General features: G+C 39.7%; 1 protein-coding gene across 2 annotated transcripts in view; it reads right to left on the bottom strand.

Moving 5' to 3' along the window:
* Window positions 1-1,509: 1,509 nt before the first annotated feature.
* man1a2 (mannosidase, alpha, class 1A, member 2) overlaps window positions 1,510-25,272 on the bottom strand; it is a 126,122-nt gene continuing 102,359 nt past the window's right edge. For both annotated transcript variants that reach the window (XM_067443616.1, XM_067443617.1), the window contains 8 exons: window positions 23,504-23,598; window positions 22,657-22,780; window positions 22,484-22,577; window positions 13,183-13,298; window positions 12,877-13,096; window positions 12,427-12,599; window positions 3,059-3,174; window positions 1,510-2,679 (listed from right to left, as the gene is read on the bottom strand). In XM_067443616.1, the coding sequence (XP_067299717.1) occupies window positions 2,547-2,679; window positions 3,059-3,174; window positions 12,427-12,599; window positions 12,877-13,096; window positions 13,183-13,298; window positions 22,484-22,577; window positions 22,657-22,780; window positions 23,504-23,598 (1,071 nt within the window). In that variant the 3' untranslated portion in view covers window positions 1,510-2,546. The remainder of the gene's footprint in view (window positions 2,680-3,058; window positions 3,175-12,426; window positions 12,600-12,876; window positions 13,097-13,182; window positions 13,299-22,483; window positions 22,578-22,656; window positions 22,781-23,503; window positions 23,599-25,272) is intronic.

Genomic DNA, 25,272 nt, shown 5'->3' with positions numbered 1-25,272 from the left:
CTGCTCAATAAACATTTATTATTAGTGGTGAAAATTTTGCATTTTTGTTAGATTTGATATAGAAACTTCTGTAACAATTGTCTTTACGGTCATCTTTCACCAATTGAATGCATACTTCCTGAATAAAGTATTCATTTCTTTAAAAAAAGTGATAAAAAACCTACGGTTTGAATGTGGCTCAATGGAGGATTCAGCATTCAGTCCTGTGTGAGCATAAATATGAAAACTATATAGACCACAATGATATTCACTACATAAACTTCCATGGCTTTTCTCTGTCATTAAAGTTGTTTAGTGACTTTTAGGTCTGGACATTCCGATTTTCACATTTCTTAATTTATCCAGGTCTTCCATGACTGTGAGAAACTGCATTCAAACGTCTGATCCACCTGATCTCTGACCTCTGACCTCCACTGTGAAAAGAATTGGCAATAAAAGCTTTTGTTTTATTCCGTTCACTTTTTGTAACATCTTTATTGAATTTGTGTGGCATTTTAAACATAATTATTTACAATTATAGTTTTTTTTTTTGTTCAGTAAAAATACAAATACAGAACACAGCATTTTTGAAACCAACCCAGCAACACCAGGGAAGAGTGTTGGCCTGGGCTTTACTCACTCACCATTAGTCGAAGTCATGTTACTGAGAAAAAAAGAAAATGACATACAGGAGTTGCAGGACACCACTGCTGCCATCTAGAGGGGAGGAGAGGACATGTGTCCTTCAGACTGCGATGAGGGGTTTAGAACCTGAAGAACTGAAACAGCAGGATGTAAAGAGAAAGACCCTTCGGTAGGGCTGATCCATGACACCCAGCACCCCCTCAGTGGTGCACAAGTCTTTTTGAAAGACTGATTTTTAAACAGATTCTTCATGACCTAAGATGAGAAAATAATTAACTTTTCCTCCTTCGATCGACTGAAATTTTCTGTGGATGTGCTATTTTACACTATAGAAGATCACAAAAAAAAAAAAAAAGTGAGTCGGAGAGCATAAGGCGGAGCACGTCTTTCAAACAGACTGAATCAATATTCATTAAAGGTCAAATAAAACAACAAAAAAATTTAATAAATAAACTTCAATGCGATTGGCTGCAGGTTGTGTTTAATCAAACTCGAGTGAATCATCTGATATCAGAAATCCTTTTCTATCTGCCACCACCAGTTCTCAGAAAGAAAGTGTTTAGAGTGTTTACAGCCCAGGACCGAAACAATCATGTTAAAACTCACATGAATTATATTCAGAACTTCAAACTTAAAAGAAAACATCCAGAAACTGGAACAACGAAAAGTCTTTGACCTCAGTTTAGGAGTATCCCCAAGTCTAAAACATCCTACATCGTGGGTTTTGTTGTTATGCAACTGTACTAAAAATCTTTGCACTGGTTTGTGTGCTTTATTTACTCTGGGTTTCTTGTACAGGGCACACACAGTGAATTTTCTGAACTTTAAACCATATATATATATATATATATATATATATATATATATATATATATATATATATATATATATAGTATATATATATAGTTGGCTACGATTAGTGGTAAAACTCTGCTGTTGAAAAAAATCTGGTCTGGTCTAACACAGTGACAAATGAAAACAAATGGTGACGTCCATGAGCATTAGCATCTAAAGCAGTGCCACTTCTCTCCTCAAGTTACATCTACTGCTGCTTCAAGTGTTACTGTTTCAATGTATGGCAAAACCAAACATCAGCCCATCCATGTTTCAGAAAGCAGTATGAATGAAACCGAGCATTCGGAAAGGATAGGTAGGAAAGGAGAAATAGGAATGAAAAAACACAGAAAAGAGCAGGTTTCTGGAATGATGGTGGTGATTGTTTCACAGGCAGCAGCTGTTCCATAGCAGCACGTGTCTCTTTTTACCCGCTAACCTTAACAGAGATGTCGGAGAGACTATGTGAAGACAAATCCTGGAGAAAAGAACACCCCTGGGTGGCTGTGGCCTAAATTCTGCCTCAGCTGGAGAAAGATTTCACAGGAGGTCGAATCCAACATCTGCTGTCTCCAGGAGCCCAGCTCAGCAAGTGAAAGGCTCTAAAGGCGCTCTGGTCCGGGAACCATTTATCCACCATTTTGAAGTGATTTAGTGCTGAGCTGATGACATGAAATGTGCCAAATTGGTGAAAAACAAAACAAAAAAAGAATGAATGAACTTGTTAAAATCCTTCCCTGGTGAGAAATGCACATCCATTTCAGAAGGTCTTTTTGTCCGCAAATGTGTGTGTACAGTGTGTACGGACGTGTCAGACCAGCGGCCACAAGAGAGAGAGACGCACATGATCAATCCGGCAGTCTGTTCTTCAGAGAATATATGAGAGAGACATAGATAAAGAGAGTTCGTTCTGTTCCGGTCCCCTCCGTTCACTGAAGTCCCATGATTCACAGTTCAGGAGTAGTCAGTGGTTGGTGGGTACAGTTCTCTCCTCTCCTTTTGCACTAGCAGCTGCTGTCTTTCACAAGGAGGGAGGCATATAGAAAAGGGGCGAGTGAGGGGGAGTGCGCCCCCCCGGTGCGTCCACTCTACCGCTGGGTCTCGCTGCCAGGCAGGGTGATGTTGCCCAGGTGCAGGACGGGCAGAGGGTGGGCCTCCGTATTGAACACCCAGCTCTCAAGAGGCAGCAGCTCATCGCTGGAGAAAAGCAGATATAGATACCTACAAAAACACACATGCAAGGATCATAGAGTTAACCTGATACTGGTTCTAAAGTAGGTCACAGATGTGATGCATCCCATTCAAAACACATTTGTGAGAAACTGCAGTGTCTCGATGGAACCAGCAGGTGGCAGTAATGACTGGCTATACTGTCTTTCCACTCTACTGTTTTACTCTGCAAATCCCACTTTGTTTAGCTGATAGTCACATTTTTCACCGTGCTATCTGTATGTTGACCATTATAGTAGACCATTATTGCATTGTTTAATGTATAATAATAATAATAATGTGTACTTGCATAATGAACTGTAACAATTCATGTTACTATGCATGCAACACAGCTTCAGCACAGTGTATCAGTAAATGAAAAGACTTTTACTTGAGAGTTTCAGCCAGGAAGAAGCTTTGCTGGACGTCATCATAGGTGGGGTTGGAGGAGTAGACGTCTTTAACACCAGAGAAACCTCCACTTACTCGACAGTATTTATCTATAGCCTGCAGAAAAAGAGGAGAAAGTTATATTCAGAAAAAAATACACACACACACAGGTCTGGTTTACTATCTTTGTGGTAACTCTCTATAGACACACTTGTTTTAATACTGTACAAACTGTATATTCTATCCCCATTCACTAACCCTACCCCTAAACCAACCCATCACACACAACTTCCTGCATTTTTACATTTTCAAAAAAATAAATAAATAAAATCTGTATGATTTATAAGCTTGTTTCTTCAGAACCTCAATTTAGGTCCCCACGGTGGCACAGGTCCCCACAAGTCAGTGTGCATTGAGGTGAAAGTCCCCAACGTGATAGAAAAACGCGAACACACACACAAACATTCTTGAATATGGTTTATGAGGACTCTCCATAGACGTAATGGTTTTTATACCTATCCCCTTACACTAACCCTACCCCTAAATCTACGCATTTAAAAAAACAACAACAACAACACAGTTTAGTAGTTTAAAGAGATAGCTCACCCAAAAATGAAAATTTGATGTGTATCTGCTTAGCCCCAAGGCATCCAAGATGTAGGTGTGTTTGTTTCTTCAGTAGAACACAAATTAAGATTTTTAACTCCAATTGTTGCTCGTATAATGCATGGCAATGATTGACATGGATTATACGAGCAACAGTTGGAGTTAAAGATCTTCATTTGTGTTCTACTGAAGAAACAAACACGCCTACATCTTTGCACATAAACATCAAATAACATTTTTGGGTGAACTATCCCTTTAAGCCATTCAGTGTACAAAACACACACATGCGCACTAGAGGATGGATACCCGACCCGAGCCCGACGGGTTCCGACGGTACCCGACGGGTCGGGCCGGGTTCGGACAGATATTTAGAAATGACGTTCGGGTTCGGGTCGGGCTCGGTCACGTCAGCGCGAAAAGGCATTGAACCTTTTAAATTTAAAACTGCTTATTATGCAAGTAGCCAATGGGCCTGTTTAACTTGATGCAATGGTTTGTTTTTGTGATTAAAATACATGCATAATATTACCCTAACATCCGTCTTCCTGCATGCGGAAATTTGTTTATGTCGCTGTGACAACAACTCGCAACACGTGCGTGCATATTGCCCGCGGCATCCTCATCATTCCAGTGAGCGCAACTTCAGCGCTGCTGGCAGCAGGATAGCCTTGAAGCCATCCGCAGTTGATGCAATCCTTTTTCTACATAAAACCTCGATTAGCCAAAACTTTGATGGATAGATTATGTAAATAGATCCCATGTTGCAGTTTAGGAAACATACAGTTTGAGAAAATTGGTAAGATGACTTTCATTTCAATAAGCATTTAAATTGTGTTACGTTAATGTTTTGTTCTGTTAGCTTGGGCCATTTTTAGCAGACCTTTGTTCATTTAATTTCAGTTGGCTATTTGATTGGGCTCTGTGTAACGTTTGATGCCCCGTGTGCGCGCTGATGCGCTCGTCTGTAAACATTTCAGAATGGCTTCCTTACAGTTGCTTAATAAAAGCGGGATTTCCACACAAACAAACGTGCGTGTCATTAGTATATGAGGGGAAAAAATTGATTTTAACTGTCGGGCTCGGGTCGGGCTCGGACATAAATATTTGAATGCCTGTCGGGCTCGGGTCGGGTTCGGTTACGCCGCATTCACACGGGGCGTAGGCGTTAACGCTTCCCATTTACTTTGAATGGGTGACATCATCCGTTGCCGAACTGAATTGTGGGTTCCGTCGCGGCGCTTCACTCGCGTTGCAAGCAAGGGGGTAATCTAGCACTCGGAAAGCGTTCCACCCCTAGGGGCTGCCATTGCTAACCAAGCCATCACCTGCTGTTAGCATCCCATTGACTCCCATTCATTTTTGAGTGACTTTGACAGTGAATAACTTTACATCTGAGACGTTTAAAGACTCCATTTGTCCATTGTTTATTTCTAAAGAAACACGACAATGTATAAAAGGCTCCATTACCTTGTATCTTACACTATCGCCCCGCAGAAGCTGTTTTTGTAAAAATAGGCTAACGATTGCGTCATAACCAACGCGACCCTGTCGCACAGTTGAGAAATTACCGTATAGACCTGAGGAGACGCTCCCAGGCAATCTTATACTGTCTATGAGGCAGTCGGGGGGACGTGGAGACATGTCCTGGAGACTAGTCTGATAAAGTCAAGGGGGAAAAATGGGGAGAAGCCCATAGTGAGCCAAAAGCAACGGGAGAAAATATTTAAACAACGTGATTCAGATTTCGCTTTCCACATCTACTAGAAGACTCACAGCTGTCAGACAGGAGGCTCACGTCACATCTACGTCGTCAAGCTCAGTCTGAGCCTGCGCAGTTCGCTCAGCCATCAGGAAGTGAGTGCCCCTAGGTTGACTTCATTATTTCGCCGTAGACGTCAATGGGGTCGCTGTGTCCATTTCTTTTACTGTCTATGGTTGCAAGCGGCAGAAGTTGAAGAATTCTCAACTTTTCAAGTGCCAGCGCAGGCGTCATCCAATCAGATCACCATATGCAAATATCCTACAGCAGACGCTAGCCAATTGCGTTCATTACTGCTCCGTGAACCATCCAGACCATAGACCGTTAAAAATCCAGACGCAGCTCCTGGACCACTACGTGATATTCTCAAGGGGGTAATCTAGCGCTCGGAAAGCGTTCCACCCATAGGGGCTGCCATTGCTAACCAAGCCATCACCTGCTGTTAGCATCCCATTGACTCCCATTCATTTTTGAGTCACTTTGACAGTGAATAACTTTACATCTGAGACGTTTAAAGACTCCATTTGTCCATTGTTTATTTCTAAAGAAACACGACAATGTATAAAAGGCTCCATTACCTTGTATCTTACACTATCGCCCCGCAGAAGCTGTTTTTGTAAAAATAGGCTAACGATTGCGTCATAACCAACGCGACCCTGTCGCACAGTTGAGAAATTACCGTATAGACCTGAGGAGACACTCCCAGACAATCTTTTACTGTCTATGAGGCAGTCGGGGGGACGTGGAGACATGTCCTGGAGACTAGTCTGATAAAGTCAAGGGGGAAGAATGGGGAGAAGCCCATAGTGAGCCAAAAGCAACGGGAGAAAATATTTAAACAACGTGATTCAGATTTCGATTTCCACATCTACTAGAAGACTCACAGCTGTCAGACAGGAGGCTCACGTCACATCTACGTCCTCAAGCTCAGTCTGAGCCTGCGCAGTTCGCTCAGCCATCAGGAAGTGAGTGCCCCTAGGTTGACTTCATTATTTCGCCGTAGACGTCAATGGGGTCGCTGTGTCCATTTCTTTTACTGTCTATGGATATTCTTCCCTCTGTCGGCGCTTTTTCAGGATTTAATGTACTTAACAGCTTTGTGCACCTGTGCAGTGCGCTGACAACAACTACACGGGCAATCGCACTCGCACATACAACCAAAAAAGGCGCTTTTTTGTTGTGTTTTGGTCCAAGCGGCAAGTTAATGTGATTGGCTGTTGTCACTATGACGATCGCGTCAGCACCCAGCTTCAGCCACGCCCTCCGTCAAGCGTTAACGCCTACGCCCCGTGTGAATGCGGCGTTACTGCTCTGTCGGACGCGGGTCGGGCTCGGACAGAAAAATGCAGCCCGATCCGCACTCTAATGCGCACACACACACAACCAGGTTTTTGATGCCAAGGACCCCCAAATATGATGAATCTTTATGATCAAGGTTGTTAGACGCTTGAGTCATGACTGTATGACATATTTCTTACATCTGTGAGCATCAGACTATTGTTTTCCAATTCAATTAAACTATGTAATATCTTGCTGTTTCTAATAAAGTTACCAGGTGGGTAATTGGTGGGTAACTCCGTTCCAGAAATACTTTTTCCTGTGCATTAGCTCAGAAAGATTGTCTAAACGGTATATGCAATATCAAGTGAAACATTGTCCTAATCACCACTTTATGACTGCAAATCAAATCAATGCATGACTGTGTACTCACAGTAATGACAAGCCAGAAATAGAATATATAAGAAGCCACTCTTTCTCCAAGAACCAATAATGCTCCATTAGCATTGCTCCAGCCTCTGCTGGCAGGAGTGATGCAAACCATCTGTGCCAGGAAAACACAGCATGATGGGCTCACCTACCTGGAGCAGATCTTTGTGTCAGGAAAACACAGCATGATAGGCTCACCTACCTGGAGCAGATCTTTGTGAAACAGCTGCTACACTGAGGGCTCACCTCACATGGTTAAAAACACAACAGCAGCTAGCCTGATCCAGCCTCATATTAACCCGTTCAACAGAACGTCATTCAAGACTTTTATTTTCCATCTAGATTACCTTTTAAAAATCATATAGAACTTATTTAATATCGGCCAGTAATTCGTTATTATCATAAAAGGAAAATAATTGTCAGCCAATTCCTATGAAAAAAAAAAAAAAAAAAAAAAAAAAAAAAAAATCACAAAAACATCTCTGCAAACACTATAGCAGTTAAAATAACCAAACATCGTCATTGAGCCAACTAAATTAAACCGAAGCCAACTGACTATCTTACTGAGATATGGTGAGTACTGGGAAAAATCCTAACTGATCCTACAGATGAGCATGCACGCCAAATAGATCAACACCATTTATCTACACAAGGAAAAGTGCCAGGAACACAAGGAGAAGACACGGTAAGACCCTGGAAAGAAGGAGGTGCTTGGAGAGCTAAAAAAAAACAGAAAATGATCAAATTAGAAGAGTAAAAGAGCCGCTAGCAACAAAGGAGCTTTGGTGATAGAGAACAAGTGAGCTTTATGCTGCTCTCTTTCTCCTTTGACAGAAATGGGGATAGTGACAATGAGGCAGAGAAAGAGCCCGGGCACCCAGTGGCCCATCAAAAGAAGCCCAAATGCAGAGAAATGGTACTGTAATGGCAGAACAATGACACCCAATCAGAGAGAAAACAATGACGCTCCATTCTCAAGAGCGCTTTCAAACGGTTTTAAAAACACAAACACACTTCCAAAAAACACAGCCTAGGTCTCACTGGCATAATAGTGACATCAAAAGAAAGGGAGGGAAAATTCTGAAGAATACAAATGGAGAGGTACAGTACTAATACGAGCAGCAAAAAGATGCCACAGATAGAGCGACTAGGACTACAAATGGATATCAAAGCCATGAGATACGGGTTTAGATACGGAAGAACATCCTGTGCCAGACACAGTCTGACCTTATTCTGTCTCTGATATCCGGCTGAACTCTGATGGCTGGAGATACCAGCCCCGGTGAGAAGCGAAAGAGTCAAACTTTATTCAAAAACAGTTTTTAACTGTGTGTGATGCTCGCTCCCTGCCTTTGTGTTGGTGAAATTTGCGCATGCACCACTTAAAAATACGTTTTGTTCTCTTACTGGGTTACACTGATATTAAATCTCTAACTGATAGAATAGGATGATAATTATTTTCATGCTTTGGATGATAACCATCACAAAATACGGCAAAAAGCACAACAGATTTTGTTAACGTAGAATCACTGTTGTAATGCTTAATAAACACAGGCATCCCAACATTACAAATCCAGAGTATGAAACGTATTCATTCAACACTTCATTTTAAGATCTGTAAAATAAAATATGACCTTTATTAAAGTATATATAGCACCAAAAATGCTCTTAAAGTTTTAAATCGTTGCTGTAATCAAGTGCATCCCTTTATATTACAGTTATATCATGGCAAAAGTCATGGTAAATGGTAAAGCAGTTTCCACAATTAAATACACAATATTTGGGTTTAGGTAAATTAGGCAAATTAAATACACACACACACACACACACAATCCAATGCTCTCCATTGACTTTGTATTGCATGAAGCGGTCGTCTCGTCTATACTTACTTATACTAAAAAACAGAACAATGTCTAAAAGCTGATATGTGACGATGTGTACTGCAAAAAGCTAAAAAAAACACACATTACAAAGTTTTTATAAGCTCTCAACCCCAAAAAACGAGCGTTTAAGGAGATGAAAGTGGATACAGGCAATAAGACGTGAAGCTTCAGCAGGAAGAATGGGGACATTTTAGGATCATGAAAATCAGTGTGCAGTAAACATTTTGTCAAATATCCTAATGTCAGTTTTATATGTTGTATTTCCTGTCGCTGATTACTTTTCCCTCCAGTGGGCTGTTCTCACTGTAATATAGCATGTCACTCTTTGTCTCAAGTGCCTGTATCCACTTTTGTGTCCTTAACCCTCTGGGGTTCTTCGGTCATTTCTGACCCGAATTTTTTTTTGAAAGAAATGTTAAAAATCGTAGCTTCATCTGAATGGTACGAAACTTGGTGAGGGTATTGGTACTTGGTATATGGACAGAAAAAAAAATTGGGGACAGGATTGGAAAAGTCTAAGTGGTCGTAAAAAAAATAGTCACACTCGGGGCCTTCGGGTCAAAAAAGACCCCCATAGGAAATGAATGGGAAATTGGCAAAAGTTTTTTGTGCATATAATCTACAAATCAGCCAGGATGCAGAAAAAAAGGACTCAACAGTGAAGGGGTGAATCTCTAAAACATCAAGAGTGCAAAACAGACAAACAAAAACTCACACACACACACACACACACAGGTTCTGTAATGCACTCTAGTGGTAAAAATGTGCTATTGCGTGATAAAAATGCTCACTGTGTCCCCCAGATGGCACCAATCAAATAAAAAAAATGCTTTCATGAGGCCTAGGCTTGACTCTAAAATGAAATACAGCTTTAATAAAAAAAGGAAAAAATAAATAAAATAAAATTCTATTATATTCAATGGGAAAAAATGGGTCATAATTATTGCATAAATATTATTTATAAATCATAAAATTATCTCAAAACACCAAAAAAGAAAAGAAAAAATATTATTGAACAAAAATATATTTCATTGATTTTACTCAATTTTTTTTTTTTTGATTCCCGACCTCCGGGTCCTTTTAGACCCGAAGGTCCTGAGTGTGACCCATAAATGAAGAACCCCAGAGGGTTAAAATGTTTTGGGGTCAATAGCTTATAAAAACTTCTGGGGTTTTGTTCCTGGGTTTGTTAGCTTGTTTTCTGTACACCTTGTCAAATATCAGCTTTTAGACATTGTTAGATTTTTTGTAATAAGTCAGAAATGGCAAGGAGGCCGCTTGCCGCCTCAAATAGAAAGTCAATGGTTTGTGAGATGGCGAATGGGAACATGGTTTGTGTAACATTAGCAACACATTATTAGCTGTTTGATAATGTAGTCAAGCCAAAGGCCAATCATGTTAATTACCGTTATGTGTTCGACGCTGTAGCGAGCGATACATAAAACGCATAAACATTCTGATACATCAGCTTGTAGATGAGCCTGTATGAGTGAGTGGAGGCGGGGCTGATTTGCATATTAAGTGAAGAGCTACATTCAAGCTATTTTGAGGCATGAATAAAATTTACAGGACAAAAACCCTTTTAAATATGTCATTTTGGTGATCAAAGAGGGATAGAGTTATTGACTAAAGGGGGACATTCGGAAAGCAACTGATCTTAGTGATGTGGATGTGTTTCCACAAAATTTGCAATTCAGCACACTCCAGTCATGTCACGTCACATTTATTTATAGGGTACTACTTTATAAAATATTGTTTTAAAGCCACACATATCATTAGTCTTATCCATATGCCTATATAAAAGCGATAGATCACCCAAAAAAGAAAATTTGATGTTTACCGTATTTCCTCAAATAAAAGCCTGTAGTCAATTAACGCCGGGCCTCTGATAGTGGCCGGGGGCGTGGTCAGCACGAACAAATAAAGGCCGGTCTCAAATAAAGGCCGGAGAAAAAGTTGTGTGTATAATCTCCTAAATGCCTTTCATTTAATGTGCATTCAAGTTTATTGTAATGTTCAGTAGGATTGTGTCGAACCCATCATCCTGATGCCACGCGCCTCGATGCTAGTCTTGCTAGTCTAAGTAGAAAATAATATTTATGTAAAGAGATAAAAAAATAAAAAGTGCTTAAAGCCTACACATTTTTATTCTTACTATTCTTTTTTTCCCTCACCTGCAACAATAAAGCACCGAGTCATCCGTTGCGTTAGAGGCTCACGTGCAACCGCAGCCTATAAAGACATTATGTGTGGAATAAACGTTTTACATTTCTCAAACCGACTCAATTGTGGTTACCGATTAAGCTACCATAATTCTGACCCAAATTTAAAGCAATTATTTTTCAAACAGATGGAATTAGAAATACAGGCCTGCCCCTAATAAAAGCCTGCTTCAAATTAAAGCCGGTTCCCATCGGCAGTTCAGGTAAATAAATGGCCCTGTCTTTATTTGAGGAATTACGGTATCTGCTTACCCTCAGGGGCATCCAAGATTTAGTTGAGATTGTTTCTTCAGTAGAACACAAATGAAATTTTTTAATTCCAACCGTTGCAGTATAATGCATGTCAATGGGGTGTTTTCTATGTGATCCACTATGAGAGTAAAAAACACATAGACATACAGATCCATTTTAAACACAGTGGCTTATGGCAACACATTGATGTCTTAATACACGAAACGATCGGTTTGTATGAGAAACCGAACAGTATTTGCATAATATTTTTACCTCAGATACAAAACTATGTACATTAGCCGTCCCCGCGCCATCACTGCCTGTAAGTGAGGTCAAATCACATGATATGGCGTAGAGATACGCACAAGAGATCACTTCCGCCGCTTGAATCCCATTGAGATACACCAGATCTTGTACATTTGACCTCACTTGCAGGAAGTGATGGCGCAGTCGTGGCGTTTGTACATAGTGTTGCATTTGAGGTAAAACATTATATGAATACTGTTCGGTTTCTCACACAAACCAAACGCTTCGTGTCTTAAGACATTAATGCGTCACCACAGGGCTTAATATGGATCTGTATGTCTATGTGTTTTTTACTCTCATAGTGGCTCAAATTTTCATTTGTGGGTGAACTAACATTTTAATTGAGACATTCATACATTCAAACAGAAAGACATATAACAGAGAAACAATGTTGGAGTGGGATTTTAGTGAATGTCATTTTATCAGTGAGCGCGGGCGGCACATGAGTGGAGCATTCGCTGTGGCGGTGGGCGATCCGGAATATTAATACACAGACCCATTAACCCTAATAGCAATACATTTTAAAACGAATAACTAATATCAGTCAATTACCAATACGGTCCTGATGTATTGTGTATCAGTAGTCTATGTTACTGTCATCAGTGTTTCTGTCATACAGATGAAAGCATCAGGAAAGGTAGAGGGAGGTGCTGACCTGCGCTGCTTCCCAGCCCCACTGCCTGTATTTGGGGTCGTGGGTAAACCTCCACATGTACCAGTATGTCTCGATGACCTCAGGCCTCAGGATGTAGTACTTCTCGTTCTGTCTCACAGCCACGGCCTCCAGCCCGCTGTCGAACTTAAAGGCCTCTGGACCGAGCTTCAGAACTGCAAACAATAAAGAGTTGCGTTCAGCACTATTAGTTGAACATTCGGCCCTCATTGTGCTATAAATGTAAAAACTATCTGTCTGAGAGCTTGTGGCTGTGATGCAATCCATCAAAGTCTCTCAGTCAAGTTGCGTGAAATATAAACATCACACTCTTTTAAAAGAACCTGTAGTGTTACCATGGCAACACACCTCGTTCCAAATTAGATTTGAAGTCCATAGATCGAATGTGTTTTTTTAATACTCTTCATCCCTCTTGCCCCCTTATTCACTAACCAGTGCGATCGTAGCTTTCGTGGCAGGTGTGAGCAATCTCTGCTCCAAGCTGCAGGTAGTGTCCAGCTTTATCATCCGGCGACCCATCAGCCCCTAGGGCAAACATGCCCCCAGCAAAGCAAGTCAGATGACCCATCTTACGCTCCAAGTGCCCATTTTTCCACTCCCCGATGAAAGTAAGGCCACCGTTAGACTTACGGATGAGGTGGCGCTCGATAGCCTGCAGAAGGAGAGAGAAAGAGAGAATGAACAGAGATGCCAGTGCAGCACGAAACACAAGTTGTCATGGCAACCAGCAGCCCTCACCTCGATGGCATCGTCGTAGGTCTTGCGTGCCTCTGTGTCCGTTCTGTCAGACATTAGCCAGGCCTTCAACAGGTATTCATAGAAACTATCACCCAATCCACCTACAGACGTGTGATCTGCAGAGCAAGAGACAGAAATGTGAAGGTGAGACTTTCACAATATCCACTTTTACCAGACCGCTCAAACGTTTGAGGTCAGCAGGATTTGGGGTAAGAAAGAAATTGGTTTTATTTAGTAAGGACACATTAAATTGATTAAAAGTGACAGCAAATGTTGCAATAATATAATAATATAATAAATGCTTTTCTTTTGAAATTTTTGTAACACTTTACAATAAGGTTTAATTTCTTAACATGCACTAAGAATCAACTGGACTTCATCAGCATTTATTCATCTTTGTTAATGTTCATTTCAACATTTACTAATAGATTATTCAAATCAAAAGTTGTATTAACATTAGATAACACACTGCCAGCTAACATGAACAATGAATAGCTGGATTAACATAGATTAATACGGTAACAAATAATGTACTGCCCATAGTTAGTTAATGTTAATACATTAACTAATGTTAACAAATGAAACCTTATTGTAGAGTGTTACTGAAATGTCTTGTTCAAAGAATGCTGCACCGTTTAACATTAATAATGCTAAGTGTTTCTTTAGCAGCAAATCAGCCAATAGAAAGATTTCTGAAGGATCATGTGACACTGAAGACTGGAGTAATGATTATGAAAATCCAGCATTTTAAAAATGTATGTATTTATTTTATCATTTACAGAGAAAACAATTGCTTTAAATTTTAATACTATTTAACAATATTATATTACTGTCTTACTGAATAAGCCTTCTTAAAAAAAACCTTACCAACCCAAACGTTCGTGTTTTTACAGACTCTCAAACAAAACAACAACAATACTGATAGTGCCTCATCCTGCACTACAGACTTCTGTACAGTTTAAATGTTCTTCCCCCAAATACCTGCAAAAGCACAGGTGTGACATTTTCTGCTAAATTAAAAGGGATTAGGTTGAATAAATAAGATGACAAAAGGTCCTGTAGCTTGTTGCTTGACATGGTTGATGATATTGGGAATAAATATTGGGAATGATATTGGCAATGAAAAAAAAAATCAATTTTACATTGAAGAGATTGCTTTCATCACTAGTCACTTGTCATATCTGGTAAGCACAGTGTCATTTGGGAAAAAGTCAATTAAATGTATTTTTAATTACACTGAATAGGAACGAGGGGGATGAGTAAATAATAATTTTGTGTGTGTGTGTGTGTGTGTGTGTGTGTGTGTGTGTGTGTGTATGTATTTATGTATGTATGTATGTATGTGTATATATATAAACCCAAAAATGATTATTTACTCATCCCCGTCGTTCCTATTCAGTAAGGCTTTAGTTAATCTTTGGAACAAAGATATTTAATAAAATTTGGGAGCTTTCTGTCCCTCCATCGACATACACAACTACCGCTTTTAAGCCCCAGAAAGGTAGTAAAGACATCATTAAAGTAGTCAATGTGACTCCAGTAGTTTAAAGGTAGGGTAAGTGTTATTTCAAAAATGCTTTAGAAAAGCATCTCTGGCCGAGAACCAAAACAAACTTGTAGCCAATCAGCGGTAAAGGGCGTGTCTACTAATGACAGGGAGAAGAGAACGCTCAGTGTACGTCATTATTCAAAAGACACGACACAGAGGATGGACATTAGCCGAGCGACGACAGAAAGAGAGAGATGGCAGATAAAAAACAAATGTGGAAAATGTCTATGGAACAAAAGAAGGCTTACGATCAGACGAGAAGTATCAGCTTTCCAGCTCTGGAGAAAACTCAAGGAGCGATAAAACCTGCAACCAGACGCCGAGGTCGCTTTATTTATTCTCGATAGGCGAGTAACGTTGATTTTGTTTTGTTTCACAGAACTAATATATGCTAGCTTTTGCTTGAATATGCTCATGTCTTTTTCGCTTGTTAATTTGCAATTATATGGTCGTTCACTTCAGCGATGATAAAGAACCATTCATTTACACATCCTATAAACCACAGTCTGTTTCAAGCGTCAGCTTGCAAAGTTTGTCTGAAAAGTAAGATGATAAACTCAATATACGTTTGCTTCCTTTGGTTCCTCTTTTAGTGATTGATATAACCCTCTAATCTGGTTATAATTGTAATATATTCGTTAGTTGGACTGTTGTGCTCGTGCCATCGAGTTGTTGGTAGGGGCCTGCTTGTTTTGGTGATTTGAAATATTGAGATATTCGATATTTGAATTCCCAGAAAGCACTTACCCCACCTTCAACCTCCATTTTAGGAAGTGTTACGTGTGTTCTGTTTGTCTACGACGTTTAATCTCCAACGCACGTTTCATGCAACAATTTCTGGTCTCGTGTCAACACAACACGCATGCGTCGTGGTGCTCTTGTGAACATGCGTTAGAGATTTTTTTTTGCCGCAAACAAAGCACATAAAATTGAGGTTAAATCACATGGATTACTTTTATGATGCCTTTACTACATTTCTGGGGCTCAAAAGTAGTAGTTGCATAGGCTGTCAATGGAAGGACAGAGCTAGCTTTATCTTCAGAAAGATTTAATTAAAAAGATTTAATTAAAAATCCATTTGTATTCTAAAGATAAACAAAGATCTTACAGGTTTGGAACAACATGAGGGTGAGTAATGACAGAATTTTCATTTTTGGGTTTAATAAATCCTTCAAAATGACAAAACTAGCTTAATTAGATACTTCTAAATTCTTAATTTTGTGAAAATGCATTACACTTCGGCAAAGAAATGATGGTTATTCTATTTACTCAGGTTTGGTTACTCTCTGTTCAAAGCTCAGTCTTTTAAATGTGCCTGAATGCTGCTATAAAAATGTATTCAGGCTTGACACAGACCCTCATTACAATAAAAATGCGCTGAAGTGAGCATGTTTTGGCTGGCGTTTATTCAGTGTGGACACACACCAGCACACACCTAATCACTTATAAACACAGTCATTGAGTGTGTTCCACTTTGACACAGCTAATGACTGCAGAGTGAGTGTGTGTTTGACAGGCTTGGAGTCATTTGTGCTGGTAATGGCTCGTAATGGGCACCTACAACAGAACATGTAAACAATCGGTGTTGACTTGTCGGAGGGAGCTGTTGGAATTAAGACCGATATATTGAAGACATGGACAAAAACAGAATAGTAAAAAAGAGGCACTAGGTTATTTATTCTGAAATTGATGCATGATGGCATGAGTTTATCTATCCGTTATATGTCTGTCTGCCTGTCTATCTATCTGACTCTGTCTAATACAGTTTGTCTATTTATGTCTATCTATCTGTCCATACACCTGTTGTCCGTCTGTCTGCGTTATATATCTGTCTGCCTACCTGTTATATGTCTGTCTGTCTAATACAGTATTTGTCTATCCATGTTATCAATCTATCTATACATTCATGTTATCCAACCATCCATGTAATCCATCCATCCACCCACCCATGCATTCATGTAATCCAACCATCCATTTATGTTTTTCATCCATCCATCCATGCATGTCATCTATCCATACATTCATCCAGCCATCATCCATGTTATCTATCCACCTACCCATCCATGTTATCTATCCACCTATCCATCCATGTTATCTATCCACCTATCCATCCATGTTATCCATCCACCTATCCATCCATGTTATCCATCCATCCATCCATCCATCCATCCATCCATCCATCCATCCATCCATCATATCTATCCATGTTATCAATCTATCCAACCATCCATGTTATCCAAACATCCATCCATCCATTCATGTTATCATCCATCCATGTTATCCATTCATCAATGTTATCCATCCATCCATGTTATCCATCCATCCATGTTATCTATCCATCTATCCATGTTATCCATCCATCCATGTTATCTCTACATCCATCCATCCATCCATCCATCCATCCATCATCCATCCACCCATCCATCCATCCATCCATCCATCCATCCATCCATCCATCCATCCATCATATCTATCCATGTTATCAATCTATCCAACCATCCATGTTATCCAAACATCCATCCATCCATTCATGTCATCATCCATCCATGTTATCCATTCATCAATGTTATCCATCCATCCATGTTATCCATCCATCCATGTTATCTATCCATCCATCCATGTTATCCATCCATCCATGTTATCTCTACACCCAAGTTATCTATCTATCAACATTTTCTATCCACCCATCTCTCTCTCTCTCTCTCTCTCTCTCTCTCTCTCTCTCTCTCTCTCTCTCTCTCTCTCTCTCTCTCTCTCTCTCTCTCTCTCTCTCTCTCTCTCTCTCTCTCTCTCACAGAAGCTTGTTAAACCATCTGGGAAACAGACAGGACACACATATTCTCCAAAGAAGAACAGGAAGTGTGATGTGTAGAGGAGTGTATACTGTACACTTGCTGTATATAGTGTCATGGAAGAGTGAAGGAGGAGCCCATTAGCACTGTCACAGCTCATAGCTGCCATGGCTAGCGAGCTGTTCTCACGTCAGCCTGCTGGGAGAGACCTAGCAGGGCTAGCTTTCAGGAAGTGAGCTGCCAAAACCCCGCCTGTATAAAAGGTCTTTAGAGGAGATTGGGGGTGGAGAACAGATGCAGAGGTGATGGTTTTACACAAGAGAGGTGTGAACATGCAAGTGACATGGCTAAAAATTGCATCTGCAATAGCTGGTTGAGAGTGAGAGCTAAAGGAATCAGTGAGGCAGCAATGAGGCAGGAGGCTGAAGCACTTTATGAGAGATCCTTCACAGAGAAACCGAGACAAAGTTAAAGATGTATTTTATGCTAATGGGTGCGAGGGACTGGCCTGGAAGAGGCAAGACGTAGAAGCTGAAATGAATTATTCAACAGGAGACACAAAAAAAAAATCCAGGGAAAGAGAGGTAGGAAGACAAAAACCAGAAGAGAAAGTAAGAGAGAGAGACCACTTGTAAGCAACTCTTAACAGCCCACGCTAAAGCAGGAGGTGGGACATGGTGGAATTGGTGTTGGTGGAGGTGGAGGTGGTGGGGGTGGGGGTGCAATAGCCATTGACACAATGCTGCAGGTAGTTTACAGAGTGTTGCCATGTAGTTGCCAAGGTATTCTATTCTGTGGTTGCTAGGGCACTGCTTATGAGCTCAATTAAAAAGTGCCCATGTGTATCTGGATATATCAGGGGGATTATAAGTTTAACTGATTACAAAAGTTAATATGACACTTTTCCTCAACATGCTGTGGATTTCTATAATTCACACTCCTAAGACAAACATGACGAGTTAAGTGTCAAATAAAATAATTAATACTTAACGTTAGTAATAATTTATACTTAAGGTTCTTGCCTTTGCAAGCAATGCTTTTAGCACAATCTGGATCGAGCTAGAAAAAATGTGAAGTATAAGAAGATAAAGTTTAGACAGGATGTGTGGATCTTGACTGTGAGAATCTTGACAGGTTGAAAACAACAGAGAGAGGAAAACAAGCTGCTCAGAGACAGCAAAAGGAATAAAGGAAAAAGGTACAGATAAGGCAGAGGCGAATGTGTACGAGTAGCAAAAAAAGAAAGTTGGTAGATATGATAATAAATGTGATAAAAGAGCAAACACTAACAGTGATTAGAATGAAGAATAATATAAAGATGGTGCAGGTTGATGAACAGTGAGACATAGGAAAAAGAGAAAAGTTGTGGCAGTGGAAAGATTGATTGAAGCAGAGATATTAGACTCAAACTCTCAAAAATCCTAGTCAGGCTCCCATAAACCATCTGGGCCTTTATTTCACAGCCTCTTCTGGCACTGCTGCCATTCACTGAATGCCTGGATTTTCACTTCTGCCAATCAAAAACAATTCCCTAACGGCCTTCTGCTGAAAACTAAATGCACTCAAAGTCTTTGAATAAAAAAATAAAAAAACAGAGTAGATCTGAGTAACAATCAAATACCCAGGCAGGAAATCTCTACAGAGAGGCTTCGCCGACAGCGAGCGGACAGGTCATGGACAGAGAATGATGGGCTGAGGAGGAGATGTGGATCTAAAACCTAAAGGCCCCTGGAGGTGATGTTGAACAGACAGATAGAGAAAAAGATTGTTTAATGGATAGTTGGTTCACCCAAAAATGAATGTTCTGTCATTATTTACTCACCCATATGACTTAGTTTTTTTGTGTGGAACACAAAAGATAATGTTTAGCACAATGTCCAAGCTGCTCGTTTTCAGTATTTGGCTGTACATGATCCCCATTCAGTTTAATTGTATAGAAAATAGCAGCTTTTTTTTTTCTTTTTTTTGCATTCCACACAGGAAACAAAGTCATACGGGTTTGGGAATTAAATAAAGGATAATACATTTTGAGAGAATATAATTTTTTGCGTGAACTTTCCCTTTAAGGTCCATGGGAATAATACTCTGCTGTAATGGCCTGTCACTCACACTCAGTTTTCATTTAGAAAATAGATCTCTAGTGCACCTTAATTTCATTCTACCCCTTTGGACACACACACACACACACCACACACACACCACAACACACCACAACACACCACACCACACCACACACACAAACACAACTTGAATGTAGTGTGTGTGTTTGTGTGAGAGAGCATGTTTGCTTGCAGTGGGTTGATCAGGTTTAGCCTTTAGACACAGGGCACTAATTAAACCCTCATCTCCCTCAGTAATTAAGAGTTTGTTAAAAACAGTGGAGTGTTTTCACTACACATAATTACTAATTATATATAAAGAAAGGAACTTCCTCACATCCCATCTTTATTAAAGCTTGCTGATCAGCGAGGATAAGCTGCCATTCTGTCGTCATTCATATTTATAGAATAATAAACCCTGGCTGCCGGATTATGAAAATCTTCTGCCTATAAACACTCTTCATAGAGAGATATTTTGGATCATCCGTTTGATTTGAATCTCTTCTTACGATTATTGCAGTAATAAGACTACTGAAAAAGGACTCTGTAATAAGGATAACGTGCTGGGCCAAAGCCATTGTGAGAGTGTCAAACTGGTTCAATGCCACTATATCGTAACACTTTTATTTAAGGAGCCATTAAATTAACAAAAAAAAAAAAAGAAGATAGGAAAACATTTATAATGTTACAAAAGATTTCTATTTTAAATATATGCTGTTCTTTTAAACTTTATATTCATCAAAGAATACTGAAAAAAAACAAGCAAAAATATTAAGCATCACAAATGTTTTTCACATTGATAAAAAAATAAATAAAAAAAATCTTCAAATCACCATATTAGAATGATTTCTGAAGGATCATGTGACAATGAAGACTGGAGAAATGGCTGGTGAGACTTCCGCTTTAGAATAATGTCAAATAACGTGCTCCATGCGGCTCCGGGAGGTTAATAAATGCCTTTAAAAGGGAATTGATGAGTTTGTGTAAGAAAAAATCCATATTTAAAACTTTTTAAATTAAAGTTCCGGCAGATCACCTTCCGTGGAGAAGGGTTGAAAGTGCCTTCTCGGAGTTCAAGATGCGTACGCAATGTCTGACGAGCGTACCTAGTAGCGCTTTCACTTTCAGCACTTTCAACACTTTCCCGATAAACTGAATATGGAAGGCGATTTATTAACCTCCCGGAGCCGTGTGGAGCACGTTTTTTGACGGACAGATGCATTTTTATGGACTTCAAAAACAGAGCAACAGTCCCTGCCATTATAAAGCTTGGATTACCCAGGACTTTTTTTTATATAATTTAACTTTTATTCGTTTGAAGAATGTCATATACACTTAGGATGACTTGAGGGTGAGTAAATCATGGGCTAATTTTCATTTTGGGTGAACCACCCATTTAAAGGTGCACTATGCAACTTTCCGTCCACTGGAGGGCGCCTATTCAAAACAAATGCGTAGTTTGATGACGCAAAGTTTGAGCGAAGTATCTTGGGACATGTGCCTTCACATCACAGCCGGTGGAAAATAGGACTCAGGCAGAAATCATGTTAATGCATGCGGCTTATTAACGTTACTGTAGTGTGAAGCAGAGCAGGGCCGAGTGTTGTGGAGCTGAGCACAGCTGCTGGAGAGATTGTTAAACAAATACCCCCTCGCAAATACCGGGACTTTTATTATGACGGGATGGGACACATTCGCCGGGCGCCTGCACTGATCAGCTCTTCCGGTTATGATTATGAGGTAATGGAGCTCTGTTTATCATATTAGATACTATTAGATATCATATTTTGATTCCGATTGCGGTTGTTTCCCTGTAGCGGGTGGTGGTGGTCGGTGTCTCTTGCCAAGGGCTTCGGCCATCCTCCCGCTCTCTTCCCTGAACTGAAATGAAGTAGTGGGCTGTACTTTCCACACGATTGACATCAGGTTTAAGTATGCCCACAAGCCGTGCAAGTTATTCGTGTATTGCAGGTTGGCTGGTGGTTATGTTGCCCGCATACCGCCTCCCATGGCCGAGACTGGTATTACGACACCTGTCGGGCCGGGGCTAGTAATGCTACTGCTAATTAAGGTTGATATCTCTGCAGCACTATAACTTGACATTTTTTAAATGACATCATCACCCTTTATTTCTTCTCATTCTTTTGATGCGTGTAGGTCATTTTTTGGATATTTTTACCTCAATTTTTACAAATGGCACATTTAAGAATGACCTGTGATATTCTTGGCAGCATCAGTAAGAATCTGTATTCATACTGTATCATTTTCCAACAGCTGCCATTGATTTATTGTTGATTTATTATTGCTAATTAAAAAGTTTTTTTTTTTGTAAATACAAATGTCTTTCTGGTACTTGTTAACAATTTTGACATATATATGGTAAATTAAATATTGTTTTGTGATGGGTCAGCTGAAGAACGTAAAGTAAAAATTAAGCCTGACGAGGACAAACCCAACAAAAATATATTGGCTATACTTTGAGTCTAGCATATCAGTTTACTTAACTAGCACTTGCAAAGCTTTTGCAAACAATAGGCAGCAAATTGTTTAAAGCCAACACTGTATGTAGCATAGTGAATTTAGACAGACAAAATTCATCTAAGATACTGGAAAGAGTCCAGGGAAATGTTGAAATCTTTTTTATTCTGTGCTGATAGGGAATTCTTCCATCTACTTAATGCAAGATTTCAGCCAACAGTTGTGTGCCATGTATTTGTTCGTTTATCATAGCATCAAGTTCACGTTGTGGGTGTTTGGAACCCTTTTCATTTCATACTGTGTGGGAATTCATACAAAGACTTTTCTAGAGTGGAAAGAGAGTTGCTTGTGCAGCGAAGAGGATGTTAGTGGGAGGTACTCACGCTGGCCCCAGCGTCCTGTACGAGGGTTCAGGTAGTTGGGGTAAAGCCCGTTGGGTCGGTCCATCTTAGCCAGCAGCTTCCGTATGTGCATCACCTAAACAAGAACATAGTTCAGAACAGGACACAAACACAAGGGCCGAATAGTTCCACAACACTCATACAGTCAGCCGTACCTTCTGATAGTAGGCAGGGTTTCCTGTCAGATATGTCAGGTGCACAAATTCCATGTGCAGCGTCCCAAACTCCGCCAGAATACTGCTTCCAGCTGATGCCCAGCCCCAGTTACGACCCACTCCACTGAAAAAGGAAAAACCCATGACATTTACATACAGCATGTTCCTTACTAGCCTGAAGCAAACATCCACCTTTATACCTTTACAGTGTGTAGACAATGAAGAATTACTGTGAGCTCATTTAAGCCAAACTACTTTATTCCTGCTCCAAACTAATTCACTGCCGCCCATCACTCCTCCGTCAAGTCCAATATCCTGTGTTCTACTTGTACATCTCATTTCCATTTAGAATGTATCCATACCTTTCACTTAGTGTGTGTGTGTGTGTGTGTGTAGAATTGGAAAGGCTGCTCTACATGAATAGGGATTAATAATACAGCAACGTTCTTTCCCTCAGGATTAAAAACACCCAAAATGCAGTGGTTTTGTCTGTTCCAGAGCAATTTCTTCTAAACACCCAATTAATTCACAAAAACCGTGTCAGGCAGGATTTGACCCCCCTACCCACTCAAACACAAATAAAACCTTAATATACATTCGCAATGCGCTCTGCAGATTAATTTTGCAATTTTCATTTCATTCTAATGAAATTAGGCGGAAAGTCGCATTAAACAGGAAGAAAGCCACAGGGACTTCCAGAGACGCACAAGGTCTGACAGCTTTCTATTATGTGGCAGTCACCATCAGGACAACGAGGAGGGCACACAGCATGGGAAAAAAAATTGCAGGCAGCAAAGAGAGCAAAAAAAAAAAAAGGAGTGAAAGGGAAGGTGTGTATCGAACATACCTCTTCAAATTGACCATGGCCCAGGGGATGCCTGTTGGGGTGTTGAAGGCAGGAAGCAGCTTTTCTGCCAGCTGGACAGCCTTCACCTTAAAGACCTAAGAGACAGAGAGAATACACAAAAGAGAATTTTTTGACCACAAAGGAGAAAAAAAATGCACACAGTTGGACAGAAAGAATCAAATCAGCTTTAGGAAGAAGAAGAAAAAAAACTTTCTGTGGGTGAATCACTTAAAAATCTTTTTACATTTTTTTCCATGCAAATAAAAGATTTAATAAAATTCAGTAGACAAATACTTCCATACCACACATATTATTTACAATTTAAATAATAATGTACAATTTACATTGTTTTTACAATTACAAATGTACATTGTTCACCCCAATATTTGAAATTCTTGCTCTGCTCTGCTGCACTTCATTACACAGTGGTCTGTATATTAGGATGACAAAAATGTTTAAAAGTAAAATGTTTAGTCTGCTCTGCCTCCGGTCTAACAGGCATAAAGTCAATGTCAAAATGAATGAGATGGCCAATCAAATCAAAGTAGCGGGGGTTTACGTTCTCTTTTGGCTTCACACGCATATGAGCGTGTCAATCGATTGCTTAATGCCATTGCAGAGAGAGAGAGAGAGAGAGAGAGAGAGAGAGAGAGAGAGAGAGAGAGAGAGAGAGAGAGAGAGAGAGAGAGAGAGAGAGAGAGAGAGAGAGAGAGAGAGAGAGAGAGAGAGAGAGAGAGAGAGAGAAATCAAGAATCAAACTCGAAACAAAATCACAAACAAAATGCCAACAAAACTGTCCCTGCTCTAAATATACTATCATTGATGAACATCTTTACCACCAGAAAACCAGAGAACTTGAATGTTAACAGCAGATCTATGTATTCACCAGTGCAAAGAATCTTAGGACTCAAAATATATTTGACGCAAATAAATGCAAATATTGTTTTGAAATAGTCCCAAAAGGATTTTTTCCCAACTAGAATTAGACCTAGAATTTCATTCACTTTTCTGTTTCTTTATGCTTTATAAAAATAAAATAAATTGGTCTCCCCCAACCTCAAGACATGGTTACGGCCTTCATGTGCACTATTGTTCATAAGAAATTAATACTTTTCAACAAGGATGCATTAAATTGTTTAAAAAGTGACAGTAAAAACAATTATAATATTAAAGTAAAAATAAGTAATATTACTTCATTCCTCAAAAAATGTTTTCAACATTAGTAATAAGAAAAATATTTCTTGAGCACTAAATCAGTATATTAGAAGACTGGAGTAATGATGCTGAAAATTCAGCTTTACCATCACAGGAATGAATAGAATGCAGTTAAATAAATTGTAATAATATTTTTGTAAGTATTTATAAGTACAAATACAATGCAGACAAAAAATAAAAACAACTAATGGTTCTGAAACAGAATTTTTCATCAAAACAATATACTTATTTATCCTTATTTATAGGTAAAATATGAATAGGACATTAGCCTAGAAATCTAGACGCAATCTAGCGGCAGCAAATCTAATTTGCAGCGAGTGTCGTTTATCAACTCTCCATAGACTTGCGAGCTGGAAAAAACAAACTCTGGTCAGGCCAATCACATCGTGCATAGAGTCGGTGGGTGGGCTTAACATAATGACGGCAGAGTTGTGGAGGTTCCGCGTGCTTCTTGTAAACAAAGAAGCTGTCGAAATTCTGTCACCCTTCCCTTCCCTTCATTCCTTCGTGAGAGCAACTCTGTGCGGTATATAGTTAACAAAATACCAAAAGTC

The sequence above is a fragment of the Pseudorasbora parva genome, chromosome 5 (genome assembly GCF_024679245.1).
Source record: "Pseudorasbora parva isolate DD20220531a chromosome 5, ASM2467924v1, whole genome shotgun sequence".
Lineage (NCBI taxonomy): Eukaryota > Metazoa > Chordata > Actinopteri > Cypriniformes > Gobionidae > Pseudorasbora > Pseudorasbora parva.
This window is presented reverse-complemented; position numbering and strand designations above follow the sequence as displayed.